This window comes from Prionailurus bengalensis, chromosome E1 (genome assembly GCF_016509475.1).
Source record: "Prionailurus bengalensis isolate Pbe53 chromosome E1, Fcat_Pben_1.1_paternal_pri, whole genome shotgun sequence".
Taxonomy (NCBI): domain Eukaryota; kingdom Metazoa; phylum Chordata; class Mammalia; order Carnivora; family Felidae; genus Prionailurus; species Prionailurus bengalensis.
In genome coordinates, this window is record NC_057347.1 from 25,530,321 (window position 1) to 25,549,703 (window position 19,383).

Here is a 19,383-nt window from a genome sequence, read left to right on the forward strand (position 1 = left end):
TGTGAAATATGTGTCATGAACATTCCTTGAATTTCATTAGCTTGTGATATTTTAGTGCTGCAGTCTGATTTCAGATTCAAATTAGTATTACTATAGTTGTCTAATGGTGAATCTTGCATCTACAGTGGTCTAAAGAGGGTCATAATAAATCACTGAATGATTTAACCATAATTTTTTCTTTTTTATGGTTTATTTTTAAACTTCTTATTGAAATTCTAGTTAGTTAACATATATGGTAAAATTGGTTGCAGGTGTAGAATTTAGTGATTCATCACTTACATATAACACCCCGTGCTCATCTCAAGTGCCCTCCTTAATGCCCATCACCCATCTAGCCCATCCCCCACCCACCTGCCTCCATCAACCCTCAGTTTATTCTCTATAGTTAAGAGTCTCCTTGCTGGAGAGGATATGGAGAAACGGGAACCCTCTTGCACTGTTGGTGGGAATGCAAACTGGTGCAGTCGCTCTGGAAAACAGTGTGGAGGTTCCTCAAAGAATTAAAATAGATCTACCCTATGACCCAGCAATAGCACTGCTAGGAATTTATCCAAGGAGTGCTGATGCATAGGGGCACTTGTACCCCAATGTTTATAGCAGCACTTTCAACAATAGCCAAATTATGGAAAGAGCCTAAATGTCCATCAACTGAAGAATGGATAAAGAAAGTGTGGTTTATATACACAATGGAATACTACGTGGCAATAAGAAAGAATGAAATATGACCCTTTGTAGCAACGTGGATGGAACTGGAGAGTGTTATGCTAAGTGAAATAAGTGATACAGAGAAAGACAGATACCATATATTTTCACTCTTATGTGGATCCTGAGAAACTTAACAGAAGACCATGGGGGAGGGGAAGGAAAAAAAAGTTAGAGAGTGAGGGAGCCAAACCATAAGAGACTTTTAAAAACTGAGAGTAAAATGAGGGTTGATGGGGGGTGGGAGGGAGGGGAAAGTGGGCGATGGGCATTGAGGAGGGCACCTGTTGGGATGAGCACTGGGTGTTGAATGGAAACCAATTTGACAATAAATTTCATATTTAAAAAAAGACATAGAAAAAAAAAAAGAGTCTCTTATGGTTTGCTTCTCTCTCTCTTTTTCCCCCTTCCCCTATCTTCATCTATTTTGTTTCTTAAATTCCACATATGAGTGAAATCATATGGCATTTATCTTTCTCTGACTTACTTTGCTTAGCATAATACACTCTGGCTCCATCCACATCATTGCAAATGACAAGATTTCATTCTTTCTGATGGCTGAGTAATATTCCATTGTGTATATATACCACATCTTCTTTATCCATTCATCAGTTGATGGACATTTGGAGCTCTCCATAGTTTAGCTATTGTTGATAATGGTGCTGTATATACATCAGGGTGCATGTGCCCCTTCAAATCTCTATTTTTGCATTCTTTGGGTAAATACCTATTAGCATAATTGCTGGATCATAGGGTCATTCTATTTTTAACTTTTTGAGGAACCTCCACACTGTTTTCCAGAGTGGCTGCACCAGTTTGCATTCCCACCAGCAGTGTAAGAGGTTTCCCCTTCATCCACATTCTTGCCAACATCTGTTGTTTCCTGTGTTGTCAATTTTAGCCATTCTGATAGGTGTGAGGTGGTATCTCATCATGGTTTTGATTTGTATTTCCCTGATGATGAGTGATGTTGAGCATCTTTTCATGTGTCTGTTAGCCATCTGTATGTCTTTGGAAGAAAGTCTGTGTCATGTCTTCTGCCCATTTCTTAACTGGTATAAAAAAGTTTTCTGTTATTCCTCTACAGATATCAAATGTTGTATTCAGAAATTGAGGAGATAGATAAAAATTTGTGTGAATTTCTTTTCTTTTTCTTTTCTTTTTTTTTTTTTGCTGCCCATTGTGTGAGCACAGAAAGAGAAGCTTTTTTTTAATATCAAATTTATTGCCAAATTGGTTTGCATACAATACCTAGTGCTCATCCCAAAAGGTGCCCTCCTCAATAAGAATTTCTTACATTGCTGAAGAGACATCAGTATTTAACCTGATTATTCCATAGGTTTGTGCCCCAAAAAACAAGTCCCATTTGGTTAAGCCATTATGCTAAATCTGAAGATATCTTCATTTTTGTAATGATTTTTTTTACATTTTTTAAATGTTTGTTTATTTTTGAGAGAGAGAGAGACAGAATGTGAGCAGGGAAGGGGCAGAGAGAGACACACAGAATCCAAAGCAGTCTCCAGGCTCTGAGCCGTCAGCAGAGAGTAGACGCAGGGCTCAAACTCACGAACCATGAGATCATGACCTGGGCTGCAGTCAGGTACTTAACCGACTGAGCCACCCAGGTGCTGCTTGTAATGATTTTTTAAAAAGAACTTCTTACCATTCCACTAACTCTGAAGCTACCATTAATTATGGTGTGATAGTTCTCCCTCTGTATTGAATCCATGCTGTTTTAAGAGTGAATGTCTTTGAGAGAACACAGGCAGTAAATTCTTTGACATCAGCCATTGCAACTTCTTTCTAGATATGTCTCCTGAGGCAAGGGAAACAAAAGCAAAAATAAATTATTGGCACTACATCAAAATAAAAACCATCTGCACAATGAAGGAAATGATCAACAAAACTAAAAGTCAGCCTTAGAATGGGAGAAGATATTTGCAAGTGACATATCCAATAAAGGGTTAGTATCCAAAATATATAAACAATTTATAAAACTCAACACCCCAAAAGTGAATAATCCAATAGAAAGTGGGCAAAAGAGGAATGCCTGGGTGGTTCAGTCGGTTAAGTGTCTGACTTCGGCTCAGGTCATGGTCTCATGGTTTGTGAGCCATCGGGCTATACACTGACACTGTGGAGCCTGCCTGTGATTCTCTTGTGCTCATTCTCTCTCAAAATAAATCAATAAACTTAAAAAAATGGGCACAAGATATGAATAGACATTTTTCCAAAGAAGACATACAGACAGCTGAAAGACACATGAAAAGATGCTCAGCATCACTTATCATCAAGGAAATGCAAATCAAAACTACAATAAGACATCACCTCACAACTGTCAGAATGGCTAAAATCAACACCACAAGAAACAACAGGTGTTGGCGAGGATGTGGTGAAAGGGGAATCCCCTTACACTGTTGGTGGGAATGCAAACTGGTGCTGCCACTCTGGAAAACAGTGTGGCGGTTCCTCAAAAAGTTAAAACTAAAAGTTGTAGAACTACCCTACAACCCAGCAATTGCACTAGTAGCTATTTACCTAAAGAATACAAAAATACAGATACAAAGGGATACATGCACCCCAGTGTTTATAGCAGTGATTATCTACAGTAGCCAAATTATGGAAATAGCCCAAATGTCCATCAACTGATGAATGGGTAAAGAAAATGCGGTATATATACACAATGGGATATTACTCAGGCATTAAAAAGAATGAAATCTTGCCATTTGCGAAGATGTGCCTGGAGGTAGAGAGTATTATGCTAAGTGAAATAATTCAGGCAGAGAAAGACAAATACCATATGATTTCACTCATATGTGGAATTTAGGAAACAAAACAAATAAAAGAGGAGGGGAAAGAGAGAGAGAGAGAGAGAAACCAAGAAACAGACTCTTAACTATAGAGAACAAACTGGTAGTTATCAGAGGGGAGGTGGGCGGGGGAATAGGTTAAATAGGTGTTGGGGATTAAGGAGTGTACTTGTTGTGATGAGCACTGAGTGATGTATGGAAGTGTTGAATTGCTATATTGTACACCTGAAACTATTAAGCTGTATGTTAACTAACTGAAATTTAAATACAAACTAAAAAAAAGAATGTCTTTCAGGATGTCATTTAGAAATAAGATATTCATTCTGATCTCTTGGGGGGATTGTTTGCTTTTTTTATATAAATTTGTCTTATTCAAATTGGTAAAAAAAGAGAGATCCTGGGAAGATGGCAGCGTAGGAGGACGCTGGGCTCATCGTGCGTCCTGCTGATCACTTAGATTCCACCTACACCTGCCTAAATAACCCAGAAAACCACCAGAAGACTAGCAGAACGGAGTCTCCAGAGCCAAGTGCAGATAAGAGGCCCACGGAAGAGGGTAGGAAGGGCAGAGAGGCGGTGCATGCTCCACGGACTGGTGGGAGGGAGCTGGGGCAGAGGGGCGGCCCACCGGCCAAGATTAGCCCCGGAGTCTGGCTTGCAAAAGCGGAAGGGCCGGACGAGTGTGTTCCGACAGCAAGCGGGACTTGACATCTGGAAGGTTATAAGCTAACAGCTCTGCTCGGAGAACGGGAGGGCTGGAGGACAACGGGAAGGAGAGTTGTTGAGCCCTGGATGACAGAGCTCAGCATGGCGGGGAACAAAGGCACTCGCCAGCGCCATCTCCCTCGCCCATCCCCAAGCCAAAATCCCAAAGGGAACCAGTTCCTGCCAGGGAACTTGCTTGCACCGCGCAAACACCCAAAGCTGTGCTTCTGCGGATCCATCCCTCCTGCGGGTCTGACTCCCTCCTGGTGCCGCAGGGCCCCTCCCGAAGTGGATCTCTGAAGGAAAAGCCAGCTGAGCCTGCCCCTCCCGCCCCCGTCCACCTTGCCGATCCATCCCAGCTAATACGCCAGATCCCCAGCACCACAAGCCTGGCAGTATGCAAGTAGCCCAGACGGGCCACACCACCCCACAGTGAATCCCGCCCCTAGGAGAGGGGAAGAGAAGGCACACACCAGTCTGACTATGGCCCCAGCGGTGGGCTGGGGGCAGACATCAGGTCTGACTGAGGCCCCGCCCACCAACGCAAGTTATTCAAGACAGCACAGGGGAAGTGACCCACAGTCCTGCACCACTCCAGGGACTATCCAAAATGACGAAGCAGAAGAATTCCCCTCAGAAAAACGTCCAGGAAACAACAAGGGCTAACGAACTGATCAAAAATGATTTAAACAATATAATAGAAAGTGAATTTAGAATAATAGTCATAAAATTAATCACTGGGCTTGAAAACAGTATAAGGACAGAAGAGAATCTCTTGATACAGAGATCAAGGGACTAAGGAACAGCCAGGAGGAGCTAAAAAATGCTATCAATGAGTTGCAAAATAAACTGGAGACAACTACGGCTCGGATTGAAGAAGCAGAGGAGAGAATAGAAGATAAAATTATGGAAAAAGAAGAAGCTGAGAAAAAGATAAAAAAATCCAGGAGTATGAGGGGAAAATTAGAGAACTAAGTGATGCACTAAAGAGAAATAATATATGCATAATTGTTATTCCAGAGGAGGAAGAGAGAGGGAAAGGTGCTGAAGGGGTACTTGAAGAAATCATAGCTGAGAACTTCCCAGATCTGGGGAAGGAAAAAGGCACTGAAATCCAAGAGGCACAGAGAACTCCCTTCAGACGTAACTTGAATCGATCTTCTGCATGACATATCATAGTGAAACTGGCAAAATACAAGGATAAAGAGAAAATTCTGAAAGCAGCTAGAGATAAACGTGCTCTAACATATAAAGGGAGACCTATAAGACTCGTGACCGATCTCTCTACTGAAACTTGGCAGGCCAGAAAGGAATGGCAAGAGATCTTCAATGTGATGAACAGAAAAAATATGCAGCCGAGACTCCTTTATCCAGCAAGTCTGTCATTTAGAATAGAAGGAGAGATAAAGGTCTTCCCAAACAAACAAAAACTGAAGGAATTCGTCACCACTAAACCAGCCCTACAAGAGATCCTAAGGGGGATCCTGTGAGACAAAGTCCTAGAGACATCGCTACAAGCACGAAACCTAGGGACATCACAATGACTCTAAACCCATATCTTTCTATAATAACACTGAATGTAAATGGACTAAATGCGCCAACCAAAAGACATAGGGTATCAGAATGGATAAAAAAAAACAAGACCCATCTATTTGCTGTCTACAAGAGACTCATTTTAGACCTGAGGACACCTTCAGATTGAGAGTGAGGGGATGGAGAACTATTTATCATGCCACTGGAAGCCAAAAGAAAGCTGGAGTAGCCATATCAGACAGTAGCCAATCAGACAAACTAGTAGCCAATCAGACAAACTGAGTAGCCAATCAGACAAACTAGACTTTAAATTAAAGGCTGTAACAAGAGATGAAGAAGGGCATCATATAATAATCACAGGGTCTATCCATCAGGAAGAACTAACAATTATAAATGCCTATGTGCCGAATACAGGAGCCCCCAAATATATAAAACAATTACTCACAAACATAAGCAACCTTATTGATAAGAATGTGGTAATTGCAGGGGACTTTAACACTCCACTTACAAATTAGTAAAAAAAAAATGCTTACTGTTTGCTGTTATTTATAAAATACAATATTTATTGTTAACCATTGAACTGGGCAGATAACTTTTATAAGTTAAGAACAATTATTTGAAAATAACATTGGGTCAATAAGGTGTTTTCTGTATGGAAGAGTTGTTGAGTTATAAACACTGGACTCGTTTTTATAACATGGAAAGTGTGGAAAATTTTCTGTAAAGTTTCTGTGTAAGTGCATGGATCACTATGAAACTACAGTAATCAACAGGGTTCCTGGGTCACTCAGTGACTTGAGTGTCCGACTCTTGATTTCGGCTCAGGTCATGATCTCACGGTTTGTGAGATCGAGCCCTGTGTCTGGCTCTGCTCTGACAGCACAGAGACTGCTTGGGATTCTGTCTCTCCTCTCTCTTTGCCCCTCTTTCCACTCATACAGGCTCACATGTGCGCTTTCTCTGTCCTAAAAAAAAAAAAAAAAAAAAAACTACAGTAATCAAGAAAATGTAGTATTAGTGAAAGGATAGACACATGGATCAATGGAACAAAATCTAGGAATAGATGCACACGTGTATGGTCATTTGATTTTTGACAAAGATGAAAAGGCAATTTAATGGAGAAAGGATCATCTTTCTAATGGTGATGAAACAAGTTGATATCCACTTTCAAAGCATGAACACAACCTCAACTCACACCTCAGTCCATATACAAAAAATAATTTAAAATGAATCATAGTCTGTTCTTGCCACTTCTGTTCAATATTGTACTGGCAGTTGTAACCAAGGCTTTTAGGCAATAAAATAAATAGAAGTCATCTGGACTGGAAAGGAAGAAGTAAAACTTTCTTCTTTGAGGATGACATGATCATGTATGTAGAAAATACTAAGGAATCCACAAGAAACTGAGATAAGTTCAGCAAAGATTATAGGATATAAGATCAATGTACAATAATTAATTGTATTTTTCTACATTGGCAATTAACAGTCTGAAAAGTGAAATTAAAAATAATTCTTTTTACAAGTTGCATCCAAAAGAATAAAATAGGACTAAATTTAACCAAAGAAGTATAAAACCTGTACCCTGAAATCTACAAAATAATGTTCAAAGAAATTAAAGAATACTTAAAGAAATGAAAAGACATCTCATATTCTTGGCTTGGTAAGATGGCAGTAGTTCCTCAGCTGATCTACAGACTCATTGCAGTTCCAATCAGAATCCTAGCTGGCATCTTTGCAAATAAATGACAACGTTGGTGGAAGCAGCAGGTTTTGTTGAATACAGTGACATGAAACCACTGACTAAAAGAAATGAAATTCAATATTATTTTTCTCTATTTTTTTTCTATCTTTAGTCCCTCTGAAAAACCATTATTTACTGGGACAGAGGTGCTTCACAATAATTTTTCCTTGGAAAAAGGTGACTGAACAGGGGTGCTAAGAATTTTGAAAATAAAAGCACATTTTTAGTGAATTCTGTGTGCATTTGGGTAGATGTTTGTGTAATGTCTATTTTAGAAGTTATGAGTTTTTTAGGAACCTAATTCCCAATATGACAGCATTTCAAAACATGGACATTCAGAAAAACACGTAAAATATTCTAAAATTTCTAATCCCATGTGGCTTATATCTGAAGAGAACTTTGATAACATAATAACAATTTCTGTCTTTGTATTTCATAGCCTTCTCTCTATGAGATCTGTAACTAATTTGAATTTTGTAGCTGTAGGCCACAAGGTGGTGACACCAAATAATATAGAAATAATAAATGTCCAAGTGGGTGCTTCTGTTCCAGAATATAGTATGTTCCCTTTTGATATACTGTTCTCTTTCTTTTCAGTAATTATAATACGATTTCTTTTTGTGTTAAGAAAACAATCCTGAGAAACTTAACAGAAGACCATGGGGGAGGGGAAGAAAAAAAAGTTAGAGAGGGAGGGAGCCAAACCGTAAGAGACTCTTAAAAACTGAGAATAAAATGAGGGTTGATGGGGGGTGGGAGGGAGGGGAGGGTGGGTGATGGGCATTGAAGAGGGCACCTGTTGGGATGCGCACTGGGTGTTTGTTGTATGGAAACCAATTTGACAATAAATTTCATATTAAAAAAAAAAAAGAAAGCAATCCAAATTGGCATACCACTTCAGCTCACCAAAATTTAGCTCCAATTTGTTATTTGGTGAATATATCAAAAAATCACAGAGATCATGGATCCTGCCTTGTCTCAGGCTTCAGTTATCATAATACTGGAGTAATAGAAATTATCAGTAATATTTTATATTGGTAATATCATAAAATTTTTATCATTAATATCAGGGCACTGATTAAAAAATAAACAAAAAAATCCTAATATGTAAAGTTGCTATAAACTTCACTTAAACTTTGGAGATTTTGTTTTATTTGCTTTCATTTGTTTCATTTCATGTCACTGTTATTTTTTTTAAAAATCACATTTCATACCTTAAAAAATTAACTGTATCATGTAACAAATGATATAAATTATATATAATGAAGATAAAATACAAGACTTAAAATTTTTTAGATTGAATTTTTTGGCCTTAGGTTAGGCAAATAGTTCATCAATTCAACACCACATATACTAAACAAATTCATGAGGTGGACTTTATGGGAAAAAATCTTTTGCTTATTGAAAGATCTGTAAGAAGACAGGTTACAGGGTGGTAGAACATATTTGAAAATTTACAAAAGGCTTATGTCCAGAATATATAAAGATCTTTTAAAATTTGAGAGTAAGATCTATAAATAATTCCTTACATTTGTAGCCTTTTGATTTTCAACAAGAGTGCCAGGACAATCTGTTGATGTGGGAAAGAAGAGTCTTTTCCGTGGAAAGACTGGAACAAGTGGATATCCAAAATTCACAGTAATGATATTGAACCCCTACTTCACACCATTTATAACAATTGATTCAAGATAGATCCAAGACCTAAATGTCAGAACTGAAAATATAAAACTCTTAGAAGAAAATATAGGCATAAATCTTTGTGTCCCTGGATTTGGCAATGGTTTCTTAGATATGACAATAAAAGTATAAGCAACTAAAGAAAAAATGGATAAAGTAGACTTTATCAAAATTAAAAACTTTTATACTTCAAAGAACATCATGAAGAAGGTGAGAAGACAACACATGTAATGGGACAAATATATTTATAAATAATATATTTGACCAGGGGCTTGTATCCAGAGAATATGATTAACTTATGACTGAACAGTAAAAAGACAATCCAATTTTTATTTTATTTACTTTGAATTTTCTAAAAATGTTTATTTTTGAGAGAGAGAGAGAGAGAGAGAAAGAGAGAGAGAGAGAGAGAGAGAGAGAGAGAGAGAGAGAGAGAGAGACATAGCACGAGTGGTGGAGGGGCAGAAAGAGAGGGAGACACAGAATCCAAAGCTGGCTCCAGGCTCAGAGCTGTCAGCACAGAGCGTGACATGGGGCTCAAACTTATGAACCATGAGATCATGACCTGAGCTGAAGTCGGACGCTCAACCAAATGAGCCACCCAGGAGCCCCAGACGATCCAGTTTTTAAATGGGCAAATATTTCGGATTAGACATTTCTCCAAAGAAGATATACGAATTACCAAACTGCACATGAAAAAGATGTTTAACATCCTTAGTAATTAGGGAAATGCAAATCAAAACCACTTAAGACACCACTTCATACCCACTAGGATGGCTAAAACAGGGGCACCTGGGTGGCTCAGTCGGTTGAGCATCTGACTTCAGGTCAGGTTATACTGTCACAGTTCATGAGTTCAAGTCCCGCATTGGGCTCTGTGGTGATAGCTCAGAACCTGGATCCTGCTTCAGATTCCGTGTCTCCCTCTCGCTCTCTGCCCCTCCCCTGCTTGCCCTCTGCCTCTCCCTGTCTCTCAAAAATAAACATTAAAAAAAATTAGGATGGCTAAAATAAGAGGTAGACAATAACAGTATTTTTGAAGATGTGGAGAAGTTGGAGCCCTTATACATTGGTGCAGCCACAGGTTGGCAGTTCATCAAAATGTTAAATACAGACTGAAATGTTCCACTTCTAGGTGTGTATACCCAAGAAAACTTGAGAACACATAAATGGATAAGTCAAATGTGGTACATCCATGCAATGGAATGCTATTTGGTTATAAAAAATAATGAACTACTGACATGTGGCACAACATGGATGAACCTTGAAAAGATACTAAGTCATAAAAGGCCACATTGTATATGATTCCATTTATGAGGCATCCAGAATAGGCAAAGCCATAGAATCAAAAAGGAGGTTCCTGGTTGTCAAAGGCTGAGAGGTGGGACAAAGGAGGAGTGATTGCCAATGGGTATGGGCTTTCTTTTTGGGTGATGAAAATATTCTGAAATTTGATAGTGGTCGTGGTTGTGCTACACTGTAGAATATACTAAACACCACAGAAGTGTGCATTTTAAAAGAGTGACTTTCACAATATATGAATTATATCTCAGCATAAATATTGACTCAGTTTTTAAAATGGGCACAAGATTTGAGCAGATACTTTATCAAAAAAGAAATATGGATAACAAGTATATGAACAAAAAAGTACTACATTGTATTATGCATTAGAGAAATCCAAATAAAGGCCAGAATAGCTAAAATCAAAAAGAATGACAATACTACATGCTGGTGTGGATATGGAAGATCTGGAACTATGATACTTTACTGGTGAGAATGAGAAATGGTTCAGGTACTTTGTCAAACTGGCATTTTCTTATAATGTTAAAACATACAATTATTATGTCCATGCATACATTCATTTACTATGACCAGCAATTCCATTCTTAGATTATTTATCCAAAAAAGGAAGCTTATATTCATACAAAACCTGTACATAAATGTTTATAGCACCTTTATTCATTAATAGCCAAAAGCTGGAAACCTAATAGCCAAAAGCAGTGACTAGATAAACAAACTGAAGTATTCCATATAATTCCATCATACTCACGAATAAAAGGAAAGATCTGGGGTGCCCTGAGTGGCTTAGTTGATTAAGCATCTGACTCTTGATCTCAGCGTTGTCAGTTCAAGCTCCACATTGGGCTCTGTGCTGGGAATGAAGCCCACTTAAAAAAAAGTGGGGGAGGAGAGGGAAAGATCTGTTGATACTTTCAGGAAAATATAGAGTGGGTGAATCTCAGATGCTTATTGGCAAATGAAAGAAGCTGGACCCCATAAGCCCCATACTCTGATTTCATTTATAGGACATTCTGGAAAATACCATGGAGAGGGAGAAAAGATAAATATGTAGGAGGAATTTGGCTTACTAGTGAGCTGAAAGTAATTATTCCCTCTGCAGATCAGATTTTATTTCACAGATGAGTTTGTTTTTCCTGGTTACTAGTGAGCCATAATGACTATTCTTTTTATTTTTTATATTAATGCCCAGCATAAAATAAAGGGAAATGTGTTGATTTTTGTTTTTAAACTTTATGATGGAGGGTGGTAGATATTGGGAAGAAGGTTATGATTTTACCTATGACTTCTGTTACTCATCCTGTGTCTCCTATTCTCTGTGGATACTCATCTCATGACTCCTCTTTCTTCCACCCTCCCAGCTTTCACAGGCTGCTGTGGCTGGAATATTCTACCCACTTACTTTCAGCTTGTTTAGAGAATTGCTTCATGCCTCCTCTAGACTACCTTATATCTTCCTGTTTTGTTTTTTGTTACTATCCTATATTCCTTCATAAGATCATAAAATTATAATTAAATTTTATACTAATTATTTGTATAACCACTTAACATCCATCCATTTCTGTATCCTCCATTCCCTATCCTCAAAGACTAAAATCTCTGTTTATAATCAAGTCACACTTGGTGTTACCAGTATCCTTTGTTTTTTCCCATCCATATAACCATGATTCTTTTAGAATCAATTCTGCCTTTGATAACTTTCTTAAATGGTTAGTGGAGTGAGTGCAAATCACATGAGAGAAGGAAACATCTCTTGGTGATGCTTTTCTTTATTTTTCTTTTTGTAGGGAAACTAAACAGCCAAGACTCCTACAATAATTTTGCCAACAACAACCCTGGCAACCCTCGGCTCTCTCCTCTCCCCAGCTTGATGGTATTGATGCCTCTTGCACAAATCAAGCAACCAATGACATTGGGGACCATCACCAAACGAACAGGGTAAGGCCTTAGGCTTGCTACTTTTTAAAATAGCTGCTTTAGAGGATTGGATACATAAAAATAAAACACATTTTCTTTGGGTCGTTTGAGTACGTTCTTCATTTCCAGCCCATGTGAGACTTAATGGCAGCAGAATAAGTACAAAGTATAGAACATGTACAAACATACTCAAATACAACCATGTGCACATACATTCATAGCAAAGACAAAGCAGTGACAAGTTGTGAAAACTAGTACTGGCTAATAAAAACCAGACCCATCTACTCAGTCTTATACTTGCTGCCTTGCGGCTTTGTCTGAAAGTACAGTTTCAGTTTCTTGCTTTTGTGGACATAATCTGTGTTTATAATGACCACCAGATTTTACCTGGCCCAAATACTAAGGAAAGAACTTTGTTAGATGACAACCATGTTTCTGAAACTTAAAGGAAAAAAAAAAAACCTATATCGTGGTATAATTTACAAATAATAATCTGTCATTTGTGTTACGACAATGTGATATTATGGGTAGTTTTCAAAAGCCAGAGTCCTAAAATTTGGGCTTTACTCAAGATTGGTCATTAACATCCACAAAGACATTTGATGACTCACTTGATGTGTCTGTGCTTATTTTAGCTATTTAAAAACATTTTTAATTGCTACTGGTTAGGAATATAAAACTCACTTCTTTGAGTTCTTGAAAATAAAGTACTATATTTAAGATATCATTAGATGATCAGTCGCAAAATGATTCTGAAATTCCATTTGTACCAGAAAAATATGTATCTATAGGCAGATTACCTGTTTCATCAATAAGCAATCCTGAGATTGTTATCTAATTTGAAATGAAACAACTGTCTTAAATTTTGTCTGCAGGTAGCTCAGAGAAAACCCAATCCTGGCTTCAAACAATCCTCAGGGCCTTTCCAACAAAAGAAATAGATTATATTATTTGGCTACTATATCAATAGGTCTTAATATTTTTGTGCTGGATGGTAAAGTGTTTATAGAAGTCACTTTTGTGAGAAGAAATACTCATGCTCAGGGATAAGGCCTTTGAACTCCCGATTTCACCATAGCACAGAAATGGACCCTCTACCTGGTGGGGTGGTATTCGTATACAAAGTGATCTTATTGCTGAATGCAGAAATAAAATGGAGTTTGTGGCATATTTGGGGAGGGGGAAGGAAAAATATACTTAGGTCCCAAATTAGGCATGTTATGATATAGATCATTGGGCCTGTATCCCTTTTTTTTTTTTTTTTAATTTATTTCAGCTTTTTAACTATGTTCAGTGATTTAAATAGAATGTTGGCTTCCCTTTCCTCTTTTAGTTTCTTTTTTTAAAATAAGATAAGTAAAGGGTGCTTGGGTGGCTCAGTCAGTTAAGTGTCCGACATCGGCTCAGGTCATGATCTCGCTGTTTTTAAGTTTGAACCCCGCATCAGGCTCTGTGCGGACAGCTCAGAGCCTGGAGTCTACTTCTGATTCTGTGTCTCCCTCTCTCTCTGTCCCTCCCCTGTTTACTCTCTCTCTCTCTCTCAAAAATAAATAAGCATAAAAATATTTAAAATTACAGTAGCTATTAATAGGAAAGAGGTTATGAAGAGGTTATTTACTGTTCATTCATTTTTTCTTTTACTTTTCTGGGATGTAGAATCAAATAAAAATTAGACTAAATCTTGAATCATAATTATAAGTTATTTTTTTTACTTATAGAAATCATCCATAATTGTACCTTTTTGATTCAACTGAGCATTGTACAATTCTGCAAAGTACTTATGAGTTTTTGTGTGTGTTTCCTGAATCCAAGTGAAAGAATACTCAAAATTCTTCTTCTTGAATTTAATTCTAGCTTTGTTTCTGGTGTTTATTGTTTTTAAAACTTACGAGCTATGCTATTTTTATAATGTAAAGAATTAGCTCTCTTTTTCAAATAAGCTTTTGTAAGACAGTGACTGAGGTTCTATGCATGAAATCCTATTATATTAGAATTTAATTCAACATAGTTGTGAGGAGGAGTGGAAACTGAGCCTACTTTTGTATGTATATGAAATTTTCCACAATAAAAAGAGAAAGTCTTTCACACTCTTTCACACTCTCTCTTGCTACTCTCTATTTCTCTGCCCTTAGATGGACAGAAACTATTAATCATCTGGTGTCTCCCTCCACTGCCATATTTTATGAACTTGGATAAATTCTGTTTCTTTTCTTTTTAAAAACTTAGTCACAATTCTTAGATTTTTAGATTGCATACATTAGGCTCCCTTATATTATAGACAACTTAGTAATTATTTATTAATGAAATAACTTAAATGAATTTGAATTATGTGCTTTGGAATTAATATTAGTTCAAGGTACACATGTTGCATTGTTGACTTGGTTTTATATCTCAGTTCCCAGACCATTATATTTTTGCTGAGTTTTTAAATTCTTTTTAGCATGTCCTGTGTTGAAGTGTTTAAAGAGAATATTTGTCCTACAACGAATACTTGGTTTGTAATTTTTTAAATTTTCGGAGGATTCAGATTTACAAAAAAAAGTTATAAGACCAGTAAAATGAATTCCCATTTTCCCCAAATGTTGACAATCCAATATTTTTGCCTTATCATTCACATTCTCTCACTCTGCCCATACATGTATGCACACGTGTGCATACACACACACATACAAACACACACACACACCCCATATTTTTCTTAAATTGTTTCAAAGTAGAGTTAGTAATTCCTTATTCCTACAAATTTCAATATGTAACTTCTACAGACAAGGATATTCTCTTACATAACTATAGTACAGTTATCAAAAGAAGAGATTTTAAAACTCACTATTGGCGTTTTTCGTAGAGTTGTCTGTAATGACTTCTCTACTTGTGGCAGAGCCATTAGTGTAGCACACATTATTACCCTGCCCATTATTTTCCACTCTCCCCACCTGCTGTTCTTTTTTTCCCCACCCCTCCTGCTATTTTCTCTGGCTTCCTATTAACACAGATCACAGTGACCTATAAACACTTTGATAATAGTATTAATAACTTATAGTTGGCTCTTCTTATGAGACTTAATACCCTAAGCCACTTTTTTTTTAATGTTTTATTTATTTATTTTTGAGAGAGAGATTGAGATTGAGAAGTGGGGCTTAAACTCACGAACTGTGAGATCATGACCTAAGTTGAAAGCAAAAGTTGGATGCTTAACTGACTTGAGCCACCCAGACACCCCCTCTAATCCATTTTCTGAAGGGTTTGTTGATTATATCCAGAAATTGCTATAGTGTAATTTCCTTACAATTTTTATTCTAAGTCACCCCAACATTTGTTCATAGAATTTTTAGAATACAATTTATGGTTTTATTACCTTAAAATTTGGCATTTTCACTGAAATACATGTATTTTGCCTTACCAAAAGTAATATTTGTTTTATGAGAAAAAAAATTCCCTTAATTTCCATTTTTTATATATGCTGAGATTTGAACCAAATCCCATACATCTCATATCATTAGATTTCATCCCATTAGATTTTAAAAGCTATATTTATTTCATTTTTATTAACATTTTTTTACTATGACCAAGTCTCATGACTGTAGTTAGCTAATTTGCATTATTTCCATTAAATTTTGTTACATTTACTGAGAATTTTGCTTGCTATATTAAGGTTACCAGAGTGATGAGCAAATGGGATTTTCATTTTCCAGGTCTCTTTTCATTCTAGAAATTCTCATTTACTCTAACTTTGCTTCTATGAAATGCCTTTGGTAGCATTTTAAAAATAAAACTAACAAGAAGTATTTGACATAGAATATGTAGAAATAAAGCACAGAGCTGACTCATTTATAGACATGTAAGTTTTGTGACTACTTCCAGTATACCTGATAATAATATCTAATAAAATTATGTACTTACCTAGGCTACATCAACCTTTATTTACTCCATGTCCTAGATATTTGGCAAAAAGTCAAAATAAGCACAAAAAGTTGTATTTCTAGCACAGAGATTTTTTAAGGATTGCCTAGGATCCTATACTAGAATATTCAAATTGAGATAGAAGCCTCAGTTCAAACCTTGAGGGGATAAAACGTGTGCTTACCATATTTCACATCTGCCCTCTTATTTTTGGAAATATATATCCCTGGAAGCCTGTGCAATGTCAGGGACCATCTGTCTTACTTCAAGACATACACAAGGCCAGTAGAACTGCAAATGGCAAAAGACAGATGTATTTACACCTTCATGTTCTGTACCTTGAAGCAGCACTTGGAGGAAATAAGGCCCATTTTGGCAACAGCTGTTGCTTAACCTGACTACAGTATACATTGATGAAGGCAAAACAAGTGCTAGAAATCACTTGGCTCAATAATCATTCATTCAAACAGGGTCCATTTTCTTCCAGTATAAGACTGGAGAATTGGAAAAACCTCCATCATGTTTTGTGACACATAAATAAGAATAGTTCTCATCTCTTAAAGTGAAACTGGGTACTAAGGAATTGCTCATTTTTTTGAAGTGTTAAGTATTAATAGTAGGGATTTATTAAGTAGCATTTCATAGATGTTTGGTTGAATTACTGAATCAAGTAAGTGATAATTGTTTGTTTGAATGCTTCCTATGTAAAATTTACTAAATAGATAATTTTTCATCAGTATGCTTAATTTTATGTGCATTAAATCTAAAGTTATTAACCTATACATATCATTGTCCAGGGACAAATAGAGAGCAGCAAATTTCTAAAAGAGATCAGAGTAATTTCATGGGAATAAAAAATACAGATATTGGTAATGAAGTTACTTCCTTACTCTTAACTAACAGTGAAGTAAACATGAGATGATTTGTTGTCTTTCATGTTTCCTTTGTCTTAAGTGAAGAAGCTTCTTGTTCTTTTCCCTTCTCCTGTCTTTATATTTATTCATGTCTTTGTGAGCAATTTGAAGTGTGTATTAAGAACCTAAAGCCCGACACTGTAGAAATAGGTTAATGTAGTCAAAGGATATTGACTTAGAATCTGATGCCTTGACTTCTCAGTTGGCTCTGCTACGTATTACCATTGTGTCCTAGATAAGTTTCTTCATCTGAAGAATATAAGTTTATGTATTTGGATTATCATCTTTTAGCTGTACATTGTGTGAGTTCCTACCAGGACTTTGGTTCCATTCCCTAATTTCTAAGCCTCACTCATTGTCAAGGTATAGGCCAGTAACAAGAGCTTCATTTAGAAAGCATAGATGATTGTTCTTATTTAGAAATGGAAATATTTAATAGCGTTTATTTGATTATCTCAAATTTGTAGACAAATCTGCCACAGAGGTTGCTAAGTGGGTAAATGACATTGGCCTACAGTAGGCCTTGCAGAAAGGCCCATTCCTTCCTTGGCTTATCTAAAGTTTGCCTGAGCCCCAAACCTTATATGCTAAGTTCTGAGAATTAAATGGGAAAGATTTGGAGAAAGGCTCACCAGATACTGTAGCAGATGGTAATTTTCCACTTCCCAGCCTTGTCTTATATAGGTGTTAGTTTTTGATAACTAAAGTTATAAATGTTTGGTTCCAAATATGAAATAAGATAATGTATTTTCATTAGAATGGATATGGATATATCTGCATGTACAATATACTTACCACAGTTCGAGTTTACAATTTTCATGCTCCATCAGTAGAGTATTTAAAATATGCCATGGTTTGTTCCATTTTACCATAAATCTATGGATTTTTTAGTTTTTGAATTAAGTCTACTATTAAAAATCAACAGTGGTAACTTTATACAGAAATTTGATAGTCTGTGCTACTCCAGTCTCTTCTGAAACATCTGGTAGAATTTTAACATTATCTAATGTTTTTCTAATGAAAATCTTGAGTTTGTAATTTAAATTTGCATGTTGAGTATATCTCAGATAGTGAACCTGTCTGTTTCAGCTTCAGTTTGCCCTGTAGATCAAGAATTTGAGAGCCAACAGTGCCATGGGTGTCTTTATTATGGAGTGGTTAAAATTAAATTAATGAAAAGTTATAAGTAACACTGGAAAAATTGACACAAGGACTAATTTTGCTCATATGTATGTGAGAATTGTAAGTCCATTTCTGTAGCTCTTTAACAGAGGATATACAGAATGTAACAGAGTCATTTAAGTTCCTAGGATATATTGGTAGAGGATACGTCTTTACTTTACAATTTTACACATACTATTTTCTCTACATTTAACATTTATATGAGCTTATTTTTTTTCAGTTTTTTAAAGACATAATTGACATGTATCTCACTATATAAGTTTAAGGTGTGTAGTGTGATAGTTTGATTTACACATATAGTGGAATGATTACCATAATAGGTTCAGCTAACATCCATCTTCTACTGATACAATAAAAAGAAAAGAAAAAAGAAAAGAAAAAAGGAAACACTTTTTCCTTGTGATGAGAATTCTTAGGATTTACTCTCTTAACAGCTTTCTTATATGTCATACCACAGAGTTAGCTATGGCCATCATGTTGTACATCACATCCCTAGTACTGATTTATTTTATAACTGAAACTTTGTACCTTTTGACCACCTTCCTCCAACTCCCCCTTCTCTTACCTTCTGTATCTGCGAACCACAAATCTGATGTCTTTTTCTGAGTTTTTCTTTTAAAGATTTATCTTAAGATAAATAAGATCATACAGTATTTGTCTTTCTTTGACGTATTTCACTTAGCATACCTTCAAGGTCTTTCCATGTTGTTTGAAATGGTCAGATTTCTTCATATTTTTATGACTGTATAATATTCCACTATAATATATAATATATTAAATATTAAATATAGTTAATATATATGTAATATATAATATAATATATATAATATATACATATACACATCACAACATTTTTATCTATCCATTCATCTATCCATCAATGGACACTCAGGTTGTTTCCATGTCTTGGCTGTTGTAAATAATGCTAGGAACGTGAGGATGTAGATATCTTTTTGTGTTTGTATTTTTATTTCCTTTGGTCATATCCCCAGAAATGGAATTG

At 36.3% G+C, this 19,383-nt stretch overlaps 1 protein-coding gene across 1 annotated transcript in view; it reads left to right on the forward strand.

Moving 5' to 3' along the window:
- BCAS3 (BCAS3 microtubule associated cell migration factor) overlaps nt 1-19,383 on the forward strand; it is a 629,762-nt gene that overhangs the window by 281,663 nt on the left and 328,716 nt on the right. Inside the window, exon 18 of the mRNA XM_043582630.1 lies at nt 12,255-12,405. Coding sequence (XP_043438565.1) covers nt 12,255-12,405 — 151 coding nt within the window. The remainder of the gene's footprint in view (nt 1-12,254; nt 12,406-19,383) is intronic.